The sequence below is a fragment of the Pantherophis guttatus genome, chromosome 2 (assembly GCF_059756535.1).
Source record: "Pantherophis guttatus breed Tessera chromosome 2, ASM5975653v1, whole genome shotgun sequence".
NCBI classification, from domain to species: domain Eukaryota; kingdom Metazoa; phylum Chordata; class Lepidosauria; order Squamata; family Colubridae; genus Pantherophis; species Pantherophis guttatus.
In genome coordinates, this window is record NC_142064.1 from 122,212,270 (window position 1) to 122,236,353 (window position 24,084).

The 24,084-nt window shown below is 45.5% G+C and overlaps 1 protein-coding gene across 17 annotated transcripts in view; it reads right to left on the minus strand.

The window, feature by feature from the left end:
- Window positions 1-1,292: 1,292 nt before the first annotated feature.
- The window catches only part of CDK16 (cyclin dependent kinase 16), a 71,863-nt gene continuing 49,071 nt past the window's right edge, over window positions 1,293-24,084 (minus strand). For 5 of the 17 annotated variants that reach the window (XM_087888714.1, XM_087888708.1, XM_087888712.1 and 2 more), the window contains 8 exons: window positions 14,125-14,248; window positions 13,710-13,830; window positions 11,578-11,675; window positions 10,999-11,104; window positions 10,229-10,271; window positions 8,874-8,964; window positions 6,908-6,985; window positions 1,293-5,494 (listed from right to left, as the gene is read on the minus strand). In XM_087888714.1, coding sequence (XP_087744840.1) covers window positions 5,457-5,494; window positions 6,908-6,985; window positions 8,874-8,964; window positions 10,229-10,271; window positions 10,999-11,104; window positions 11,578-11,675; window positions 13,710-13,830; window positions 14,125-14,248 — 699 coding nt within the window. In that variant the 3' untranslated portion in view covers window positions 1,293-5,456. Of the gene's footprint in view, window positions 5,495-6,812; window positions 6,986-8,873; window positions 8,965-10,228; window positions 10,272-10,998; window positions 11,105-11,577; window positions 11,676-13,709; window positions 13,831-14,124; window positions 14,249-24,084 lie in introns of those variants that run through there. The other 12 variants (XR_015732835.1, XR_015732833.1, XR_004594198.3 and 9 more) reach the window with 3 other exon arrangements.

Genomic DNA, 24,084 nt, shown 5'->3' on the forward strand with positions numbered 1-24,084 from the left:
GTTTCCAGTGTCTTCTCCCCACTTGGAACTGAACCAGATGGATATTTCTTCCAACAAGTCCATGCAGTTCTTTCACTGATTTTTCTTGCAATATATCTTGTCTATGTAGCAACCCTCTACATTACACCTTACTTTTATCTTTTGTCAGTTAAAGGTGATGCTACAATAGTTGGCTGCTTTCGATTTTTTTCAAACTACCCTTCCCATGCAACAGATAGTCCTGCAGGACAGCTTGAATATACACATCACTTAAGAACGTATATAGAGTTTAGAACTATGGATGAAACTTCAAAGCATACTTTCACTTTTATAGCACTTAATTTTGTGTAGATTTACTCACTGCAATAATGAAGCAAATTTTCTTGTGAAGAAAACAGGTTTACTAGTCTAACAGTTCCAACATTATTACAAACTGTAAATGCAATTTCAAAATTGTTATTTCTACTTCAGTGGGCCAAACATGGCAATCATTTCCTAAACTATTAGCAAATGAGGCCAGGATGAAGCATCTTAGCAGTAATCCTCACAAATGTTTCCCACAAACCAGCATGCCTACTCGTACCCTCCTTAGCACCCGCTAGCCTCGCTTTTTAGAAAATAAAAACACCTGCACAAATGCAAGGCAAAATAAACAGGGATTATAGGAATCACTGAAGTTGTGGGTAACTTTAAATCCATCTTACTTTTTAAGGGACTGATAAGTTTGTGGCAGTCCTTTTTGTAAAATAAAGTAACAATTTTATCCAGCAGACCCATTTTCTCAAAATTCCAAAATGTTGGGTAACTAGGCCTTAGCATGTTGCATGACTATCTGCCATTAAGCCATGTTGGGTCACAGAAAACTATATTCACTTCAAAATGACTTATTTCCCCAGATGTCCCATGTCATGTATGAACAGAAATTATGTTTTCCACAAGGACAAGCTTCTTTCCAGTGGCTCTATTGAGGTACACTGATACGGTATTCTTCATGGAAGACTGTTATCTAATCTGGCAACAGTCTTTCCCACATCAACTGGCTGGCATTTCATGAAGGCAAAATCCTGATTTGGAGGATTCCCCAGAGGCCTATCAATGGGTAAACTTGCTTGTGAGTCAGCATATCATTTCCATGGTTTGCCCCTGAGAAATCTGAAGGTGCTTTACAGTGCCTACTGATATGAACTGAGCATCTGGAAATATCAGTAGCAGCAGAAAATACCTAAAAGGCAGTCAAAGGTATTCCTCTTCTACTGAAGAAAAAGATCCCTTAATCCCAACTCAAGATTAAATACAACACAGCATACACTGAAGATTGTTGGAGACTTTTAATCAGTTCCATACATTTGGATATGGTGCATTAATTAACCCCAAAGAAGGTGGACAGAGCATGAGGGGGGAGAGAAAAGATTGTTCATTTTGTTCCTTAGGGACTTTTCTTCTATAAATGGTAAGCTTTGATCTTTGAAACAGAAAGTTCCTCCCCCAATTCAAGTTATGTACAACAATAGAGTTTCTTCTTCCATACTAGGAGAGCTGAAACTCCGTATCTACTCCACTGATGTGGAGGGAAGCAGGATTGAGGTGGGGGAGGCCCATGGAGATAGTCCATTCCATATGTTAATGATTATCCATTCCTGGGTTTCTGTTTCCTGCAAGAAGAGGTTGGTTGCTTGTCTCCAGTCTAGAAACAAATTATGAGGTTCTGCCCTTCCCCACCCTCCTCAAAAGCAACATCCAAATCCTCTGTACATTCATTATCCAACAGGACATCTTCAGTTTTCTTCTCACATAAAAGCTCCCATAATGGATTGTATTAAGAATACATCCATACTATAAGCAAACTGGTTTAGCCATCGTGGGTGGCATTTGTTCCTGCTGTCACTTCTGAGAATTCTGAATCCTCAGTTTAGGACCTAAACTGCTCTCAAATACTCAGCATCATTCTGAACTCACACTTCCCCAAATTCCTGAAAATTCAATAAAGTCATTTGTGTTTGGAGAATACCTCATGTATCACATCTCGGCTACATTTTTTCATATTCTAGAACCTCATTTCTTCTCTTTCAGCAAAGACTGAAAATGGGAATTCCATGAACTAAACCAGATTAGACTCTGGATCCCTCCCGCAAAGGTAGCCCTGTATATCTTGGCCATATTTCTCTGTTAATTTATTCAACCACAGCATAATATGAGTTCCTGCTAGTCCCATACAGATTCAATACTTATATCAGCTATGATTTGTGGTCCTTCACTAGGGTTAAGAGATCTGTTCGGATTAACAATGGATAAAGAATGCAGCAAATCAGCCCTTAAAACTATGGTCTCAAGTGGGGTCCTGAATCCAGAGTTTGTGTTACCTATGATTCAACACTGCATTGAGTAAACCTTAGTTAAACTGTCTCCTGATCTCCCCAGTTTTTCTGATGACTCTTTATATCTTCTCTAAGAGCAGGATTTTAAATTGAGCAACCTCAGCTATAGACTCACTGTACCTCTACAATCAAGATTCTGACAGCAAACCAAGTCTCGTGCTGTATCGTATTGACAAATTATGTCTGCAAGAATGGAAGTAACAAAACATACATATTATGATTGTTGAGTTCCTGCTGGAAGTATGACCTCATGTCAGACCTACTAAAGACAGACCAGTTTTGAGGCGGAGAAACTTTTTGAACCACTAGGTCCAGAGCGCTTCAGAGACATGTTCCAGGGAGGAAAGCGAGAACTCTGATCAGAAGGGACAAGAAGATGAGCTAGAGATTTCAGAACTAGAGGTTTCTGATTCTAAGGTGCAGTTGAAAGAGGAGACCAAAGAAAGGACCTGGGAGGCCATAGTCAAAAACCCAGTAGGCAGTAACTAAGGGAAGGATCATGCAAGCAGGTTAGTAAAAAGGACTTGTGGATATTCACTAGATTGAAGGAAAGAGGCTGGTCCTTTCTGCTTATTAGGATGCCTGTGTAAACACAACCTTCTTATCCCCTGAGCTGAGCATTGGTTACTTTCAACCTATACACAGAGACTCATGCTGGGCAAAGTAGTGTAGGCTAGATTTTTTCCCCCCCGATGTCTCCAGTACATGGACAGCAGCATCTGAATGCCAAGGCAAGAGGTCACCAGCACCACGAACTCCTTGCATCCCAGGGCACAAGGTAGGCTACATCTCTGTCCTCTGTAGGCATTTTCAGAAATCCTTTTAAGTTGCCTGAGCGTTGTAACAGTAACTAGAACAGTTCGTTGTATGGCTCTCATCAAGGGAAGATCTTGGAACCTTATAAGCGCTTCATGCTGCATATAAAAATGGTTACATATGTACATATATATATATACACAGACATACGCACGCACGCACGCATACATATATATAGGCTGTGATCAAACAGCAAAAATTGGTACCACTTTGTCTAATACCCCTGGAGCACAAACTCTAGGAGATGGATCTCCCACCCACTTTAGTTCTGTGCACCAAAGTTTCTGTGCCCTGAGCTCAAAGGAACAGTCTTGGCCTGGGGAGCTGTGATACTGTTGGGCATTTCCCTCTTCCTGTAAATCAGCTCTCCTAGTTGTAGGAGAATTGGAAGCAGAGGGAGCCCAAACACTGAAAATACACAGGCAGGTCCCATGGAGACTTTTTTGTCTAAATACTGAAGGCTCTGGCATGCAGAGCTGAATCTCTAAAGACTGCAATAAACAAGAGCAGAAGGAAAGGGCATCAGAGTCATCTGAGTAAAGACCAAAAAAATCCATCCAAAAAGCAGATAGTTTTGGAGGGATATTGGTTAAAGGGGGGGGGGGGGGGGCTAGTTCCTCCAGAAGAAGCACAGATAGGAGTTGATCAATCTTTGAAACCAGTGAAGACATAGCTGGGGAAAGGGCCCACTGCCTCTTAAGTATCTCTGATTCCCAATGGTAGAAGAGGTAACTGGAGTGGCTAACTGCAGAACAGGTGTTCTGTTCTGGTTTACTTTGGATTCAAAAACAGAATGGGAATTAATGTAATCTACATAACTAAGGACTAAGAACCTGCTACTGCAAATTGTTACAAAGATAACCACTGGGTGAAAATTGTAGGAACTGATGTGAAAATCTAAGCAGCACTGAGACAAGGCAAATGATTTGCATGAAGACCAAATAAAGGTTGGCATTTTATAGCCCTACATATGTTTTGGATGATTACTCCCATATTCCTAAACTGCTGATCCTGCTGACTGAGGATGAGGGGCGGTGTTGTCCAAAATTTTTGGAAAGTGCCAAGGTTTTCATACCAAAAAAAATACAGCATCGGAGAAAGATCTCGATGGGCCCATTCTAACATAGGTGTTTGGCTATAAGAAATGTTAAGACACGCTACAAATCATGGTCACCTAGGAACTGTAGTATACATAAAAAACAAAGAACAGGGGTGAAAGAACAAGGCACAATCCACTGGGAATTGGATCCACCATCCTACACAAGGCCTACTAGAATATCTGATGCTTTGTGTCTGGACTAGAAGTCAGTGGACTGCGTCTGGAAAGGCAATGGAAGAAATGCAAACCCTGAGTACCAAGCAAGTAATATAAGAGCCGTAACAGATGAACAGGAGTTAAGCTACGATTGAGAGCACTAACCAAGCACAAGTCCAGGCGAGGCACCAGTCAAGACCCAAGGGATCAAAAAGGAGACTCCACTTTGGTGTGAGAAGGAGATGGAAGCAGCTCCAAAGCTGAGCAAAAAGGGGTTTGGAAAGAGGGCACTCTTGCAGCCAGAAAGTCCCAATAAGGAAGAAGACAGGAAAGGAAGGACCATCTTTCCAAAGACTTGGAGAATTCTCAGAGGACACCTGGTTGCCTGGTCCTCCCCTGGATTTCAAAATACAGGGTTAGGCCAAGAAAACACAGCCCCCACCACGTCCAAAGAAAGTGATTATAGCTGGGAAGGAGGAGTCCGCTCATTCATCCTAAATACTAACAACTTCCCCAATCCCATCAATTCCTAGATTACGGAGTGCAAAGGATGGAACTACTCTGGCCCCAGTGCTTCTCCTCCCTCCACCTGGCCCACTACTGGGATGAGATAGGGAGGGGATTGGCTCCCTCGTTAATACTGTACACTCCCCATTACTGGAGAGGCTAGGGTGGGGGGGGTGTCTCTCTCTTTCTCTGTATAGATATTTGTAAATATAATATTTATAATATTGCATTGAAAAAATAAAACTTAAAAAATAAAATGAAACACCATGTGTATGAGAGGGAGGGAGGGAGAGTCCGTCCCAGCGGCACAGAGAATTGGTGGCTGGCTTGTTGGTGCCAGGAGCAGTCATTTTCTCCTCAGTTCCAGGGCCCCCCACCCTTGCCCCAGCAAATTCCCAGCACAGGTTCTCATGCCACAGTTCAATACCAAGAAGCCACCAGTGGAGACAGTCCATGGGGTGGAGGTGTGGGGGGGGGGAGAAACCTGGCTTCTTTCTACCCTTGCCAACCCAGAACTGTAGGCTTCAAAGCAGCAGGCTTGGTCGTCCATTCTGACCATTCACTGTAGGGAAACAGCAAAAGTGTTATAGATAGAATGCATTTTGCGTCTTCCCCCAACTTCTAGATCAGTGCTTTTCAAACTTGACAATTTTAAGATGTTTGGACTTCAACTCCCAGAATTCCCATACACCTTAAAGTTGCCAAGTTTGAAAAACACTGTTTTAGAGGATGTGATGCCATTAACATTCCCCCAGATTCCTTTTAATGTTTCCTCCCCAACCTGGTAGTGTCTCCCTGTCTCATAGTAATACCCAGCCTTGTCATAATGCTTTGGGCAATCTGGAACTTCATTTTTTTGTGTAATATGGATGCAAATTTCACATTCTCTCAGCAATCTGATGAAGCAGACACATTAGGTAGGTCCAATATTTTTAGCCCCATTTTATGGATGGAAGAACTGTGGGCTAGAAAGTGCAGCTTGCCTAACGCCGCCTGATGAAAACATCACCAAGTTGGGTTTTGCACAAGGGCATTTCAATCCAATTGTAACTCAGTCTCAGGATCGTAAGGTTCCAATGCCACATGCTTTTTGCCTCCTGGTTCCTTCCCCACCTCCTCCATCATTTTGCTCCACTTACCCTACTTCTGATCCCAAATTTCTTTAGATTTGAACTAATGGGGAAAACTTTGAATTGGAGATGCACTGAGCTAAAAAGACTCAGTCAGATTTGAAACAGAGGTGCCAGGAAGACTCTAGTCAGGGTGATTGAGAGATGGGACAGTGCCAACTCATGATGATGAGAACAGGAAGAAGAGCGAATGGAAGTGGGTGGGGCCAGTGGTGGGTTTCCATTTTTTTTTTACTACTGGTTCTGTAGGCGTGGCTTGGTGGGCGTGGCATAGCTTGGTGGACGTGGCTTGGTGGGCATGGCAGGGGAAGGATACTGTAAAATCTCCATTCCCTCCCCGCTCCAGAGGAAGGATACTGTAAAATCCCCATTCCCTCCCCAATCCAGGGGAAGGTTACTGCAAAATCCCCATTTCCTCCCGATCAGCTGGGACTCGGGAGGCAGAGAATAGATGGGGGTGGGGCCAGTCAGAGGTGGTATTTACTGGTTCTCTGAAAATTTCCACTACCGGTTCTCCAGAACTGGTCAGAACCTGCTGAAACCCACCTCTGGGTGGGGCACAGATACCTGAGCTGGTGGCTACAGTTCAGTGTCCACTAACTGGAACATGGTTGCTACTTGTGGGAGGGGTGAGAGATGTAATGTTAAGCAGGGAGATGGGAAAAGACTGCTTCTGCAAGAGAGCAGTTTTTGGAGATAGGAAGGGACTATCAAGGTGCCCTTTCAGTACCAAGAAATGTGGCCCACCCATTCAGGGGGAGGAAGAGACTTTTATTCAAAACTGAGGGCTAACGAAAAAGCGGAGGAACTCCTGTTGACAGAATTGCTCGACAAGCACTTCTCACCTGATTCAGGCAGGGAAGCAGATCTCAGCCCAGTCTCTTTCTGTAACTGAATCTCCTTTAGTGCAAATATTGATGTTGCTACAGGAGAAGAAAAGAAAAGACACAAAGCAGGGTCAGTGAGGTGCAAGTCTAAGGAAAAGACTCTTCATACAATGTGCCAGAGAGTCAAATGGTAAACATCTAGATCAGGGGTGTCAAACTCAAGGCCCGTGGGGCCAGATGTGGCCTGCGGGGCCGGCCTGGAAATATCAAAGGACCAGCCTGCGATGCCTCTGCCGGCCAAAATGGGCTGCGTGAGGGCCACATGCAGCCCCCATGCAGCCCATTTTTGGCCTCCATGGCTTCCAGCAGCACTCTGCCAGCCAAAAATAGGCCGTTTTTGACTGGCAGAGTGCTTCTAGAGGCCAAAAACGGGCCACACGGGAGCCTCCCAAGATATTCTTGCAGAACACCTTTTCAACATATCCCTAAAACAGCACAAAATGTTCAGGATCATTGATCTTGGGTTGAACATCTGATCAAGATCTTTATCACCTGGAAGCTGATAAATGATACAAACGATACTCTTGAGTAACCTTTATAAAAGATTACAAGGGAGAGGTTCCAAGAAATTTATTTTCCAACCATTTTGGAATTAAATGGCCACTCTATGGACAGTACTTTCAACGAAGAAAATCTGCTCAGAACAGAAACATTGTATTTGGGAGAAGGGAAGCAAAGGCATTTACAAACATGTAAACACACACACACACACACACACACATACACACACAAAACTGGAAGCCAAGTTATCAATAGTTACATGCCTGCAGCTTTCTGGATATGGTAGAAAGAACAACTGAAAAAAAATCTATATCCAATTATTAACACCTTGAAGAACAAGTGAGTTGCACTGACCTCAAAAATGTGGAGAATTCTGAAAAGTGGAATCAGAGTCATATTTAAGATTTAGGGCATTTTTATTATTAAGGCACATAGGACCCTAACACTAAGATTACTTGGCAGTTATATTTCAAATTATTATTATTTACTATTAAACACTTGGGTATAAATTTAGAAATAAAAAGTTTAATGGAGTATGAAGAATAAGTAATAAATGTTTGCCTGTAATACCTGGTAGAAGAGATAGGAAAATGATTATAGTAAAGAACTGTGGAAAGAAAAAAGGGAAAAAGCACATCTTGAGCCTGTGTCAAATGTCCACCATGACCACATCAGTGGTGGTATTCAGCCGATCATATCCGGTTCGGGCAAACCGGTAATGGCGGCGGCAGGAGGCTCCGCCCACCCGCACGTAATCACATCCATTTTTGATGCTCTGTGTATGCACGGAAGATCCTGCACATGCACAGAGGTGGCACGTGCACTCACATTTGCAAACCGGTAGCAAAGTAAGTGAATACCACCCCTGGACCACCCCTACCCTAGCCATGCCCACCATGACTACACCCACCCCTGGCCACCCACCCCCCGGCCCTCCAAGGTCAAACACAACCCTGATGCGGCCCTCAATGTAATTGAGTTTGACACCCCTGATCTAGATCTTCTGTCTTTTGTGATTCTGAATTGACAGGAAGTATGAAGATAGCTCTTATATGCTGAAGTAACTGATCAGATTTGCCCTCCAGCCTTTAGCAGTGTATTACACTAACCTACTAGATGAGTTGAGTAACAAAATAACTGCAAAAAGAGCATGGGTGCCCTTAAACTCTTAGCCCATCAATGAAAACATCCTCTCCAGTTAACCACTACATCGTAACAGATGGAACTGAGAAGTTAAAAGAAGTTAATGGAGATGTCATTCACAGCAAGAACTGGCCATACCATGCCAATGAATTCATGGTCCTTTTATCATCCACTTAATGTTTTCATCACATGCCCTTCTCTTAACCTTGTTCTCATTCACTCAACCACTACTTGACATCTCTGGCCTCCCTCCCTCCCTCCCTCTTCAGCCCGAACCTACTGTCTGGAAGTTTGAGGACCCGCTCTCCCAGACTGTGGAAGAACAGGTGACGCATGGCCTCATCTGCAGAGATCCGCTTCCTGCCCTCAAACTGCATTTGGGGAGAGAAAAAGAGAGAATAGAAAAGAGATCAATCTTAGTGATTCGACGATGGCTGTTAATTTCCCCCCAAAAGTGATCACATTGTTGGAATCACAGGTTAAATTGTGCCCAAATCTCCAAAAAGGAAATAGGGTTAAAAATTCCCCATAACATCAAAACACAACCATTCAGATACCTCTATCTCCTCTTCCCCAATGCTTAAGACAAGAGAAAACTCAGAACAAGCTGAAGTGCTGACCCAGAATGCAAGGATGTTATTTTAATTTATATCTCACCTTTATTATTTTTACAAATAACTCAAGGTAGTGAACATAATTCGACACACTTTCCTCTTCCTATTCACCCCGTGAGGTGAATTGAGCTGACAGAGTGGCCCAAGGTCACCCAGTCGGCTTTCATGACTAAGGCGGGACTTGAAATCAGTCTCCTACTTTTTAGCCTTAACAAGTAGACCAAACTGGGTGGAAAAGCCCAAGGATTTTAACTATCTTCAGTTACAAGGATACTGTGAACTGTAAAATATTTCTAATCAAATCTCAACTACATACTACACTATTTTTTTAAGCACACTTCCAGGCAGACTGCAAACAACCCACAGGGGCTGCATATGACAGGCTGTCAATCGAGGCCTAATGCAAAATATTTGAATTAGTGGATCAAAAGTTTCACCTGTTTTGACCAAGAGACAAATGAATAAAACCCTGCCAATAATGACCTGCAAAACAAGCAGAGAGGCTGAAACCCATAGCGTTCAAAAACTCTTCTACTTCTCCATCTACAGTCACATGCCATATTAGCACCCAGAGGAATTAAGGTAAACAAAGCAGAATTATTTCTGCAGGAGCACCTGCTCTATGATGGATCCACTTGATGGGTCCTTTTTAATGTATTCCACTTTGGAATTTGCTTTTGTTTGTGTGTACGCACATAAGTGCAGACATTCCCAAAGAATAGCTCTGCAACAGTCCTTGAAGATAAGCAGCTTTATTTGAAGTCACTTGAGGTCCTAATTGGTAGCCCATTTTGTCCAGTGCATTTATTCTTTGGGGACAACAAGACAATACTTTCTTTATATGATCTCTTATTTGTTAATGAGGTTGATTGTTGTTTGCTTGCCGTGACAGGGAAGATTTTTCCACTGCTCAGGGATGGGAAAGGAATGTAAGGAGTTTAGGATTCCTAGAAGAAAAAGTCAGAGACCTCAAAACCTTAATTCTCCAATAAAAAATAAAATAAAAATAATAACTGCTCACCTGCAGCAGCTTTCCTAAAAGGTCAACCCCATCATTGTCCAGCCTGTACAATTAGGAGAGAAAAGAAAGGTCAGATTCATTCATTTCCCGAGGAGAACTGAGGCTTTGCTTCCTGGGACTGTTATTCTCTGACACTGGTGCTGCTATCCAATGTCTTTCCAACATCTGAAGATGTAAAATAGTTCATGTCCCTAAGTCAAGTATTCATTTGGAATTGCACCAAAAAGTCATCAATGTTTCTTCCACCCTTGGAAGCCAAGGCCCAAACAAAGATTTTGTTAATCCCCCTTTCTTCCCAATAAAGCACAAGGTTTTAACCAAATGCTCACCGATGCATTCTGGCAACTCACACCCGTGTATTTGGGTCTTGCCTGGAATTCAGCAGAGAAGGTACCCCAGGCAAAACTCCTTGCCTGCATCTATCTCTGCTGAAAAAAAGAGCAACTTTTTTTTTTTTTTATCTTCAGAACAAGATCCTGGGAGGACCTGACCCATGGGCTATCTTTACTCTTTCCACACTGAGAGAAGGAGAAAGCAAGAAAAGCTACCTATGTCTGCACAATGAGTCCATATGTCTCTTTTCTTCTTCTTCTTAAAGAAGTCTCCATTCTTAATGGTTGAAAGGATTACATGAAATTGTCCAGTCCAGAATGTCCTATCCCAACTCTTCTGAGGACGCAGCCATCTTTCTCCTTCTCTTTTATGAGATGACTACAGCAGCTTATCACCCACCAAAAGCTACCACATCTGAACTACAGGCTGATACTCACCTTGGGGCATGGTTGATCAGGGCCTCTGAACGGTATTTGGGGTAGTTATACGCTCGGAATTCTTCATTGGACAGGATTCCAGGCCATGTCTCTTCATTGGGTGTCCCTGGCAACAAAGAGAAGAAGCAGAGTTCTGAAAAGGAGTTTTTAAAAAAGGGATTTCCAATTTTCATATCACATGAAAGTAGCAAAAAGATGAGAAACAAGATCATTTCAACAGCATGGCCAAGAGATGGGACTTTCCTTCTCCTGGACAGTTTTCACTCCAGCTGATAGGGATGATCCCCCCCCCCCCCCCCGCCGCCCTTTTGTTCCAAGCTCCTTTTCTTCTTCTGAATTGTGTCTTTAAAATTCCAAGTGAGGTCAGATACAAAAAAATTTTAGTGACAGGCTGATCTGGGAGTGTTTTTAAAAATGTGCTTTGCCTTTGATCATCTTATGGTGTTTTAATTGGTATCCCAGAAGAAACTCTTAACCTCTGTTATGAAATTATAGATCAACCTGTCTGATGGTCTTCCTTTCCTCTGCCTCCCATTTCTTCATTGATTTCTCAGCAATGCAACCTTGGCAGATATTTACCCAATATCCGAAAAATGAAATGCAGCTGCTCCTCAACTGTGGAGCCTGGGAAGAGTGGCCGCCCTGTGGACATCTCATAGAAAATGCAGCCCACACCCCTGTGGAGAAAGGCAGGCAGATTTCAATATCAGCACCGAGAAAATAGGAAGGACTGTAACCTTGTGCTATCAATTAGAGTTCCTAACTTTTACATCTTTTGTCTGTTGTGATGATTGAACAAAATCACTAGTAGACCGACAAAACATTTCTATGACCGGATTTTGCTGGTCAGCCAATGATTTTGACATTTGAAACTATCTTTTTAAAAATCTGTCTTAAAATATATAATAGTCTGCATAAAACGGGGTGGGTGGGTGGGGGGGCTAAATCTATTTGTACACTCTGCTAAAAAAAGAGCAATTAATGTTTCTAATGACCCATATGTGATGGCTCACAAGGTTAGAATAGTGGGCTGACAAATCGGCAGTCCCATGTTCGAGACCGGTTGCTGCCATGGGAAGGGGTGAGCTCCTATCACACATTCCAGCTCCTGCCGACCCAGCAGTTTGAAAGCGGGCAACTCTAAGTAGATTAATGGATACCATTTTGGTGGGCAACTTCACAGGGACATGAAAGGAACCCCCAACTGGGCATCCACTGGGCAACGGTGATGTCACCAGCAAATCCTTTAGCCATGGAAAAAAATATGTGGAATTTTGAAAATATCCAAAAATATAGTTAGGATTTTAAACAGAGCACTGAATTCATTTCTACAAAGTCAATCCGTGTTCCTTGAGGAATGCAGTATCCAATACCTAAATCAGTGATGGCGAACCTATGGCACGGGTGCCACATCAGTGGGCACACAAGCTCAACTCCGGCACGTATGCGTGCACCAGCCAGCTGATTTTCGGGCCTTCTGGGCCTACCAGAAGTCAGGAAACACACTGTTTCCGGCCTCCGGAGGGCCTCTGGGGGGCTGGGGAAGGCCGTTTTTGCCCTCCCCAGGCTCCTAGAAAGGCTCTGGAGCCTGGGGAGAGCAAAAAACGGGCCTACCGGGCCCACCATGCCATCATGTGCCAAAAGTGGGGGGAGAACAAGGGGGCAGCGGGGCGCATAGAATTATGGATGTGGGTACGCGTGCGTGTGACCTCACCACACTCCCCCCGCTTTTGGCATGCGATGGCAAAAAGGTTAGCCATCACTGACCTATATATTACGATAAATATCAATTCAGGTGAACTTGTCTGCCAGGAAGAGCCTCTGCTTTATAAAAAACAGATGCTATGCTTCCTGAAAGCCCCACACTGCAGTTCAAAAACCACTAGAGGTAGTCCTCATCTAACAATGGTGATTGAGATGGGAATTTCTGTCACTAAGCAGTGTGGTCACAAAGAACGCCATCATCTGAATGCACTGCTTAGTGACAGAAATTCTGGCACTTCTGCTTGCCATCGTTAAGCAAATTACTGCGAGTTGTTAGGTGAGGATAACACATTGGCTGCCATTTGCAACCACCTACTGACTTTTCCACTGTCAAAAAAGGTCACAAATTGATGTGACCGTGGGACACTGCAATGTCATAACTGCGAGCTGAGCAGCCAAGCACCCAGATCGCAAAGACACAGTGACAAACATAAAGACCAGTCTACCATTTGTTCATCATAATTTTGCAGTCACTGAATGAATGGCTGTTAAGCGAGGACCACTTATACTCTATTGAAGGAAGAGTTAACTGGAATTGGAGAGACCCAAACTGAAGTTAACTGCTTTAGGGAATCAGCAGCTGTGCATTTAGCACTTCACTCTAGCTTCAATCCTCTTTTTCTGTTCTGCAACAATTTCCTTCCTGAACTCTAGGTGGTCTAGAGTGTGTGTTTATTAATGAACAAGGCACAGAGCCTCAGTTCTGCATACAAGCCAGGAAGAACAAAGCCTGAACCTTTTCAAAGATGATGGAAAAAATGCAAAACATATTTTCTGAAAACTTATAATTAACTAAATTATTTTGTGCAGTTTTTAAAACTTAGGAATACTTTTTTGAACTTGGGTATCATTGAATTGAGTGCCCCACGGTGTGGCAAATGAATAAATTACCCTAGGGAACTATTTTAAAAAAGACCATTCAGGGAGTCAGATATTAAAATCCGTACCACATGTCAATCTGGGTGGAATATTCTGTCGAGCCCAGCAGAATATCAGGCGGTCGGTACCAAAGTGTTACCACCTCGTTGGAGTAGGTCTTGGTAGGGATAGATTTTGCCCGGGCTAATCCTGTAAAACACAGAAATGTATTTGCAAATCCATTTTCACGGAGCAGAAAAAAGATTTGAGATGTTCCTCCTCTTCCTGCTCCTGTTTTAAAACTATGTTACAGCTGATAGAATTGTACCAGTGATATTTGATAATATATTGCCAAACATTGGAACTGTATCGGGAATGAAAAATCTGGTTCAATCCTCTCATATCGCTCCTACCCTCGAGGCCATCAGTTACCAAGAATAAGAAGAGCATGTCGACCCAAAGGTTGCTGGAATATAGATCAAAAAAGGATTTGACAATACTCACCAAAATCTGCTAATTTGAGCTCCCCTCTCTCGTTAATAAGCAAATTCTGCGGCTTCAAGTCTCGATGCAGCACCTTCTGACGGTGACAGTAGGCTAGGCCACGTAGCAGCTGGAACAGAAACAACTAGAAGGGGGAACAAAGCCATCTAAGTGAATTTTTCTAGGCAAACACAATTTCCTACCATTCACAGAACAGCCCATACTGCATATCTTTTAGATAGACATTTATATACAGTAATTGATCTGTATGTTGCTTTCTTTTCCTAATATACTTCCAGATCACACAGCAGTGCCACTGTTACATCTATAACCAACATCACATGAAAGGAAAATACAGGTAGTCCCCAGTTCTGTTCCCAAGATCTGCCCTTTAGTTGAATTTGCATGTAAATCAGAACCAGTATTATTGTATTACTGTGTAACTAGTATTGTGTAATGAATTTGAAACACTGTGTATTTAACTTGAATTTTGCTACAATAGGCTCTGTACTTAACTATGAGTTATCCTTAAACTGAGGCATTCTTAACTTGGGATTTGCTATATATAGTTAAAGAATTTTAAAAAATTCTCTTTACTGGGCATCACTGCTTGTGATCATTTGGGGAATATGACTCTCCAAAAGCACATTTAGTACATTTAATGTAGGAATGTCCAATAGCAGTTCCATTTGAGTCCAAAATTTGCACCATGGACAGGAAGGCTATGCAGAGAGTGGTGAGGATGGCAGAAAAGATTATTTTAAGTTCATTCTCTTCTATCCAGGACATGGCATATAAGCCATACTTGATCAGGATCCACAGTATTTTCTGAGATGCTACACATCCTCTCCATGACTGGTTTTCTTTGTTACCTTCTCAGAGGAGGCTTCGCAGTATCCGAAGCAGAACAATGAGATTCTGTAATAACTTCATACCATATAGTATCAGCCTTGTTAAATCTCAAGATTCTTTTTTCTGCTCTGTATTCTAAATGGTCTGTGGTTGGTGTGTGTGTGTGTGTGTGTGTGTGTGTGTGTGTGTGTGTGTAGTATATGTGTGTACACACACACACACTTTTGAGAGCGGGTATCAGAATTTCATTTTTTAATGTATGCCAGTGTGTTCACAGAAAAAGTGACAATAAAGGTTATCTTATCTTATCTTATCTTATCTTATCTTATCTTATCTTATCTTATCTTATGATACATTCAATTCTTCTCACATATCACATAGGATCCATGATGCATTTTTTTGGATTGTAATTGCCTGGACATACACCTACAAATATTTTAGGCCCTGAACATGTGGGACTTAGAAGCTCTGTTCCTTTAATACCATTAAAGAGAGACAGGAAAAAAATCAAGATGGGATCGTGGAAACAGCTTGGGAAATCCTGGTACAGTACATCTTTTACTTTTCAGTAAAACATTAATAATATATATGGAACATTTGACTTAGTGTGATGGTCTTTTTTCTACAATGGAGGGAGTTATTCATAATTGCTTCTCCCATTCACTCCCATCAGACAGGAACAAATATTCTTTGATGTCCCTATATACAGAGAGAGCAATCTCCAAGCCTATCGATGGAAATATCAAACATGAGAATTCCAAGATTAGTAAGAAGACAACAAAAAGCCCTGATGTTCACAAGGAAATGGACATGGAAGAGTAGAATACCTTCTGCCAACTGCATAAAAAAAATCTTTAATGATAGTCCAATGTTTATTTTTCCAAAGGGGAGAAGGATATCCACAGCTGGAATCTACCAAAACATTTCCAAAAGTGGCAGGGGCAAACTATTTTGGCTCTCTGACTGTTATATATGTGGAATATATATATATATTCTGCCAAGGCTTACACATCTAAACTGTAACGCTGCACAACGGAAGAGATGAATGATCATGCAGCTGTCTTACTAATATCTAACAGAACAACCTTAGGGACAAGGGCTAAAGTACAGAAATGGCTGCAATCTTAGTAGCACAAGTTGTGGCCCTGACCAACACAGTAGCAGAGCAGCGCTTAAAGAACTATGCAACCAAGATTCACCTGCAGAGAGTTGCAAACAATTACTCTGTGCCACAACAATGGCTGTTGAAATAAAACAATGTGAAACCCAAAATATAAATCTTGACAGTCTGCCACATCTAGCTCATGCTAGTCCTTTTTAACCTAGACAAAATAGAAGTTGGGAGGCACAACCCCTATGTATGCTGAAAACATACATTTATGCATAAATGAAGATCTTAGGCGTAGCTAAGGTCCTTAGGCATAAAGGATAACCTTAAGTAGGCATAAATGATGAAATAGTTCACAGCATGCACAAAATCATATGTGGCCCTACAAGTTCAGAAATATGACAGATTGAAATAACAGCAATTAATTATTCTGAACAGCGATAGAAAAAAATGGGAAGTATAAAGCAGGCTTGGCAGCCATTCAAAACTTAACGTCTTCCACAGCTGCTGCCTCTGTGGAGAATCAGAGGAAATAATTCAGCTTTCAGTTGGCGACATGAAGAGAGGTTTTCCCAAGCTTCATAGTGATTCTTACCTAAGATCAATTGGACAATCAAAGCAATCAGCCATCAGTAGAAAAGACTTTGGATGTACTTCACCAAAATAGAAATCAGATGCAACCACTGATATCGTAATTTGGAGGTCTTCCTTACACTTACTACTTCATTCAGGTCAGATATGCATGTAGGTTGTGGCTTTCCACCAGGAGCATGTGGTAATGGTATAGAATAGGGCTGTCAAACTCCCAGCATGTGGGCTGGAGGCGTCACATGCTGGCCACTCCCATGCCCGGTTTAGCAAAGGGGGAGAAAAGTCCCGATACATCATGTGATGCCGCCGTGACACCCCTGGTATAGAAGATGACTGAAGCTAAGCAGAGCCAGATGGGGCGTTGGTCCTACCTGATACGCTCCTTCTCGTTGAGTGGAGACAGCAGCCAGTGTGGGTAGTAGTCAGCCAATCAGATTAAGGACTGAGTCTGCCAATAATTTTAAGTCCCGCCCTTGTTGCCGGGCAGGCCAGCTTTTGGCGAAGACTTGTAAGACAGACTCGGCGTGTGGGTACAGGAAGTAGCAGAAGCTACCAGGTAAGTAAAGAGAAGAAAACAGCACAGAAACACAGCCGGACCAAGGGGGGGTCTGGCTGCTGTCTCCACTCAACGAGAAGGAGTGTATCAGGTAGGACCAACGCCCCTTCTCCATTGAGAGTGGAGACAGCAGCCAGTGTGGGACATACCCCAGTTCACTGTCCCGAATTCAGGGTGGGAACCGGCTGATCAACAACAACAGTCTCCCCAGCAACGACACGCTGAAGTACTCGTCGTCCAAACGCCGCCTCCGCCGATGCAAATTGGTCCAGACGATAATGACGTATGAAGGGGACCGGCGAAGTCCACGTGGCCGCCCTGCAGATTTCAAGCAAAGGTGCTTGGGTCGCCCATGCAGCAGTCGTAGCCGCGCTACGGGTGGAATGGGCGGTCAGTCGATCTGGACGCGGAAGGGAACGCAGGTCGTAGGCCGAAGAGATGGTGTGTCGAATCCAACGACCGACGGTAGATGAGGAGACCTTGCATCCCTGGGAGACAGGTAGGAAGGAGACGAACAGCGACTCCGAACGGCGGAAGGCAGATGTCCTCCTAATGTAGATCCGCAGGGCTCGTCGCACGTCGAGAGAGTGCCAACGTCGCTCCCATGGGTGAGTCGGCCGCGGACAGAAATTAGGCAGAATAATTTCCTGCGAACGGTGGAAAATCGAATTGACCTTCGGGACGAAGGTGGGGTCCAAGCGGAGGACTACACGGTCCGAATGAAAAACACAAAGATCAGAACGGATAGACAACACCGCTAACTCAGATATTCGGCGAGCCGACGTTATCGCTACAAGAAAGGCGACTTTGTAGGAAAGCAGTCGGAGACTAGAAGTCCGCAGAGGTTCGTATGGGGAGCCCATCAGAGATTCCAACACCAAAGGGAGATCCCAGGTCGGGTATCTGTGCAACACAGGAGGACACAAATTCGTGGCACCACGAAGAAAGCGACGGATCAGAGGATGTTGCGACAATGATGACAAGGATCCGCAGACCAGGACAGAAGACAACGCGGCGACTTGCCGACGCAAGGTATTGGAAGAAAGGCCTTGAGCTAGGCCCTGCTGCAGAAAAACCAAAATATCCACAATGGACGGTTGAAGGGCGGACACGCCCGACCGGGAACACCAGGAACAGAAGGCCTGCCAGGTGGCGGAATAAATCCGGTCCGTAGAGGGACGGCATGAGGCCTGTAACGTTTGGATAACGTCCGGTGGGATATGCACTGCTGTCAAAGTGCTCCGCTCAACCGCCAAGCGGTCAGATTGAGCCAGGCCAGGTCCGGGTGCAACAGGGCGCCCCGGGACAGAGCGTCGTCCTCGAGGGGGATGCGCCACGATGGGGCCACCAAGAGGGACACAAGGTCCGCATACCAGGGTCTCCGGGGCCAATGAGATGCTACAAGAACCACTTCCGCCCGCTCGGACAAGATCTTGCGGATGACCCTGGGAAGGAGGGACGTTAGGGGAAAGGCATAGAGAAGGCCCGCCGGCCAAGGAATCCGAAGAGCGTCGACGCCTGCTGCCCGAGGATCTGGAAATCGGGCGAAGAACCGTGGCAGCTGAGCGTTCGTGTTCGTCGCGAAGAGGTCGATGGTCGGTAAGCCGAACCGGCGAGACAGCTCCTGGAAGATCCGCGGATGAAGATGCCACTCCGCGTTGTCCACTCGACGACGACTCAGCCAATCCGCTTGGGAGTTGTCCACACCTGAAATGTGCTCTGCCCGGAGCGAGCCGAGGTGTCTTTCCACCCAGAATCCCAGTCGCAGTGACAGCAGAAGTAGAGATCTTGACCTGGTCCCTCCTAGCTTGTTCAGGTGCGCTTTTGCTGCAACATTGCCCGTCAGGACGAGGACATGGGCACCGGAGATCAGGTTTCGAAAGGCCCTGAGCGCCAGGAAGATCGCCTGCAGTTCTAGCCAGTTGATCGGGCGACGGGAATCTGTCGGGCTCCAAGTGCCCTGCGCTAACTGACCTTGGCAATGGGCACCCCAGCCAAGGAGGCTGGCGTCCGTAGTCACCACCACTCTCTGTGGTTCCAGAAAGTAAGACCCCGCCGCTAGGGCCGGGGAGCGCCACCACTGCAGGGATCGGCGAACGGCCGGAGGAATCGGAACTGGCCTGGACGAAGTGCCTCTGCCCGCCTTCTGCAACGGCAAGAGAAACCATTGAAGTTCCCGTGCGTGTAGTTGAGCCCAGGGAACTATGGAGATGGCAGAGATCATCTTCCCTAACAGTTGTGAGAGGACAAGGGGGGAGACAGACCGACAACTCTCAACTTTAGATATTAACTGACGAATCCCCGCCTGTCTATCGGGGGAAAGGAAAACTCTGCCCTGAACAGAATCAATAAGAGCCCCGAAATGAATCAAACTGGTGGAAGGGGAGAGGTGACTCTTGTCTAAATTAACCGAGAAACCATGGGCCGCCAAGGTCTCAACCGTGAGGCGAACATCCAAAACCGCCTGAGGGGCGGAGGGAGACAACACAAGAATGTCATCGAGGTAACATAAAAGCCTAATGGAATGGATTCGAAGGGAGGCCGCCAAAGAGGCCAGCACCTTCGTAAAGGTACGAGAGGCAGAGGACAGACCAAAGGGTAACGCCCTATATTGATAATGCACCCCCCCCCCGTAACAAAATCTTAAAAAACGCCTATGGGAAGGGAGGATAGGGATGTGTAAATAGGCCTCTGTTAGGTCTATGGAAGAGAGGAGATCGCCCCTCCGAACACCGGCTAGAATAGTTCTTAAAGATTGCATTTTAAATTTGCAGTACACCACGTACCTGTTTAATCGTTTCAGGTCTAAAATAGGCCGCCACCCGCCCGAAGATTTGGAAACCAGAAACACCAGGGAATAGAACCCCGTACCCTCCTGACCAGAAGGAACCGGCTGAATAGCCCTGATGGTCAGGAGGTGCTGAACCGCTGAGTCCATAAGGGACTTCCTCTCGGAGTTATGAGAAATCGGACAGCAGACAAAGGAGTCGGGAGGGGTTGAGACAAATTCGATAGCCAGACCAGAACGAAGAGTGGCTAGAACCCACTGATCAGAGGTGGACCGCTCCCAAGTGGCGACAAAGATGGCCAATCTGCCGCCTATGGGAGGATCAGTAATGCAATCATCGCCGGTGACGGATGGAACGACCTCCTCCCCCTCGAAAGGGCCGTTTAAAACCAAAGGACCGACCCCGGGAGGATCTATCGTGAGAGCCCCGCTGTCTGCCCCAGCCAGAGAAGGAACGGGACGAGGGAAAGGAGGAGGAGGAAGGTCCCCCAACATCAGTACCTCGGAATTAGGGTCGAGGGGGGTATGGAGAGAAGCGTGAATCTCCCCTACGGAAAGCCGCCGCCAACACCTTCCTTTTGTCCCTGGTTTCAGTTAGAAAGGGATCTAGGGCCTCCCCAAACAAAAGGGACCCCCCAAATGGGACTGAAGCAAGCCTCCACTTATGCCTGGCATCCGCCTGCCAATGCCGGAGCCAGACCAAACGGCGTGCCGTAATCGAAGAGGCTAATGATTTTGCGGCAAAACGGGCAGCACTGAGTGTCGAGTCCGCCGAAAACTGGACCGCAGCCACAATCTTATTGAGGTCCTGCTTTATGCGAGCATCCTCAGGAGACAATTTGTCCTGTAGTTGGCGAAGCCACAACAACGTGGTGCGGTTAAAGAAGGATGCCGTGGAAGCCGCCTTAATGGCCCAAGCAGCCCCTAGATGTGCCCTCTGCAGAAGCAGGTCAGCTTCACACTCATTGGGGCGCAGGCCTTCACCAGGATCGCCCGGGGCGGTGGCATTTGACAGGAGAGCGGAGATGGGAGCATCTATCGATGGAAGTTGCAGAAGAGTGTCCAATTCAGACGCGACGTGGAAATTTGAACGGTCAGCTGAAGAAGGTAGAGGAACTGACCCTGGCGAAGACCACTGCCGCTTCACGGTGTCCAGAAAAAGCGGAGGCATAGGAATGACCATAACTGGTTTAGTCGGTTCTGCAAACATAGGGTCCAAGGTCCCCAGTGGTACTGAAGTGGAAGGCTGGGAAGTCGGAGAAGATAGTTGAGCCGTGTTCACGGCCTTAAAGAGTAGAGACTTGAACAAGGCCTGCGGAAATAGGCCGGAACAAGCTGGTTGATCAGGGGGAAGATTCTCATCATCTGACAACCCAGAGTCGCTACCCTCAGCCTCAGAGAGGGTCGAGACATGACTAGCTTGGGAGCGAGACGGAGAGAGAGGAGCCCTTGAGGGAGTGTGCTCAGAGGGTCGAGACTGTTCCGGCGAAACTGACCGTACAGAACCAGAGACGCTGGCAGGGCGTAATCCAGCAGCCAGAGTCTTTTGAACTGCTGCTTCTATAAGTCTCTGCAGTTGATCTGGAGGCAGAGGGCAAGACACCACTTCAAGCGGGAGAGTCGAAACCGAAGAAGGTGCAGGCAACGCCTCTTGTGGCTGAGTCGGAGTAGAAGAAGGCGGGGGAGCGACGAGAGGCCCTTCAGGAAGTGGGGTAGCAAGATGATCCGCAGATTCAGCGCCCCACAAATTGGAAGTAGAGATGGTGATAGGGCAATCCCGAAGAGATAGCTGGTCAGGGGTCATCGGACGAGGGTCCGGGCCAGAATCCACTGAGGTGGTGTTGGTAAGTGGATGAGCAGCTGAAGGCTGACGGTCAGCGCATGCTTTCTCGCAAAGTTGTGTGAGAACTTTGTCTGTACGTTTCTCTACCCTGAATAAGGCACTGCCATGCTTACTACTCTTGTGGTGCGCACTGGAGGGCGGAGTAACCTGTGACTGTGCAGACAACCTGGCAGCTTGCTCATTAGAAGGAGAGCCGGCCTTGCGACCGTGCTTCGATTTTGCAACTGCTTTAGGCATGATGGCAATTTGCAGACCAAGGGATCAGTCACAATATAATACACAGTTGGGGGGAGCGCGGCAACTCCACTAATGACCGTAAGCGAGAGTCAGAATTTTGCCAAGGCAGGGGAGCGCAGACACTCCACAAATGGTCGCAGTGAGTAGTGATGGCAGAAAGAGAAGCAATGTCCAGCAACAACAGGGTGGGGGCGTGAAGCTCCACAATCCAGGGGAGAACCAGTTCAATTATAGGGCAGCTGCTCGATAGGGAAGCTTGGCTGAAGGCAAACTGACTGGCTGGCTCAGCTGAGAAGAGGCTTTATTTCAAACTGCCAAACGGCGGGAGCTGGGAAGCTCCAGTAATTAGCCCAGCTGCTTGTCGGTTAGCAAAGGGAGCCGTCAGGAAACGCAGGCAAGTTACGGCGACAGGAGATGAAATCGTCGGGGCAGGCAGGCAAGGCACGCCACGAAGCAAATCAGATGCTGCCAAGAAGGCAGGGAGTCGATCCAGCAAGAAGCAAGCCTTAAAACGCCAAATTTAAAGTTCGTAGCAAAACGGCTTGCTGAGGGGCGAAGGGGACAAAATGGCGGCCGCAACTTAAACGGCGCGAAAAAACGCCGATAGGAAGGCAGGCAAGGGCCTGAAGTCCGGGAGGTGGATAATCTTCAGGGAGAAGCCCCCCCCAAGGATGGCAGGCACTCCAAGGACGCCCCAGGGAGCCCCCAAGGGGACGGAAAAAAACGCCCCAATACGACAGCACCAAACAGAGCCCCAGTCACAACTAAGAAGTTTAAACTCACGATAGTCCAAACACCAAGTTCAGTCCAAAACACCAAGTTAGAGGGATAAGGCAGCAGAAACGTCACAAAACAGTCCAGATGAAATATACCGAAAAATCCAAGTAGTAAAGGCAAAATAGAAGGAATAAGCTAGAGCTAGAAACCCACACGCCAGTCCAACTGAAGGACTGAGTCAAAAGCTGGCCTGCCCGGCAACAAGGGCGGGACTTAAAATTATTGGCAGACTCAGTCCTTAATCTGATTGGCTGACTACTACCCACACTGGCTGCTGTCTCCACTCTCAATGGAGAAGAATGGCCTCGAACTCCAGGAAGTTAATAAGGAAGAAGCTATAGCCTTCAACTTTGCAGCACAAATAAAGCCACTGATAGCTGATCTAGTTAGTTACTACTGTTGGAGGAGCGCATAACCACAAAGTTTTTCCCTGCTGAAATCATGGAGATGTTCGCTTAAGAAAAGGCAGCCAGACAGTGACTCCATGACCTCACAACTACTTCCTTCAGAAATGGCAGAAGTTCCAACAAGAATACACAAGAATGATCCTTCACCCATGCCTGCAATAATGACTTCCTAGAGATGAGCTAGAGTTAGCATATGTAAGAGCAATCTGACAAGGTCTTTATCTCCCGTTCTTTGAAATACAGGCTGTAGTTAAATTTTTAATACTGTACTCAAGAGCAGAATGAGTAGGAAAAAGCTGTGTCTTTCTAGGTTGCCTCCTATTTCCAGACTGATCAGACACAAAGTCATTGTCTCACTCAGCAGATGCTAAAACAGACCTCATGAAAAAATCATCTAGGTAAAGATAAACATGAATTCCCCAATCCCACAGAAACATCACCAATGTAAAGAGTGAATGTTTTAGGAACCAACGTCAAGCTGAAGGAGAAATTTTCTTGAAAAGAGTTCTCCAAACATTTTAACCAGAGGATCTGGTGGTGAGAGGGGTAAATCAAAATATGCAAACCGGCCTCCTGAAGATCCAAGGAAGCCAGAATGTTTCAGCCTATGAGACATTCCATGATGAAATCCAATGACTCCATACAAAGCCTCCCCCACTTCAAGTCTAGTGTTTTAAGAAAAACACTGTTGCGTTATCCTATTGGGATGAGGGAGGTTTTCTCCAGCATCATGCCTGAAACTAATGGATTATTGGAGCATCCACCGAAAGAATCTTTAAGGCTTCAAAACAGAGAAAGAGATCATGATATCTGGTCACTGTT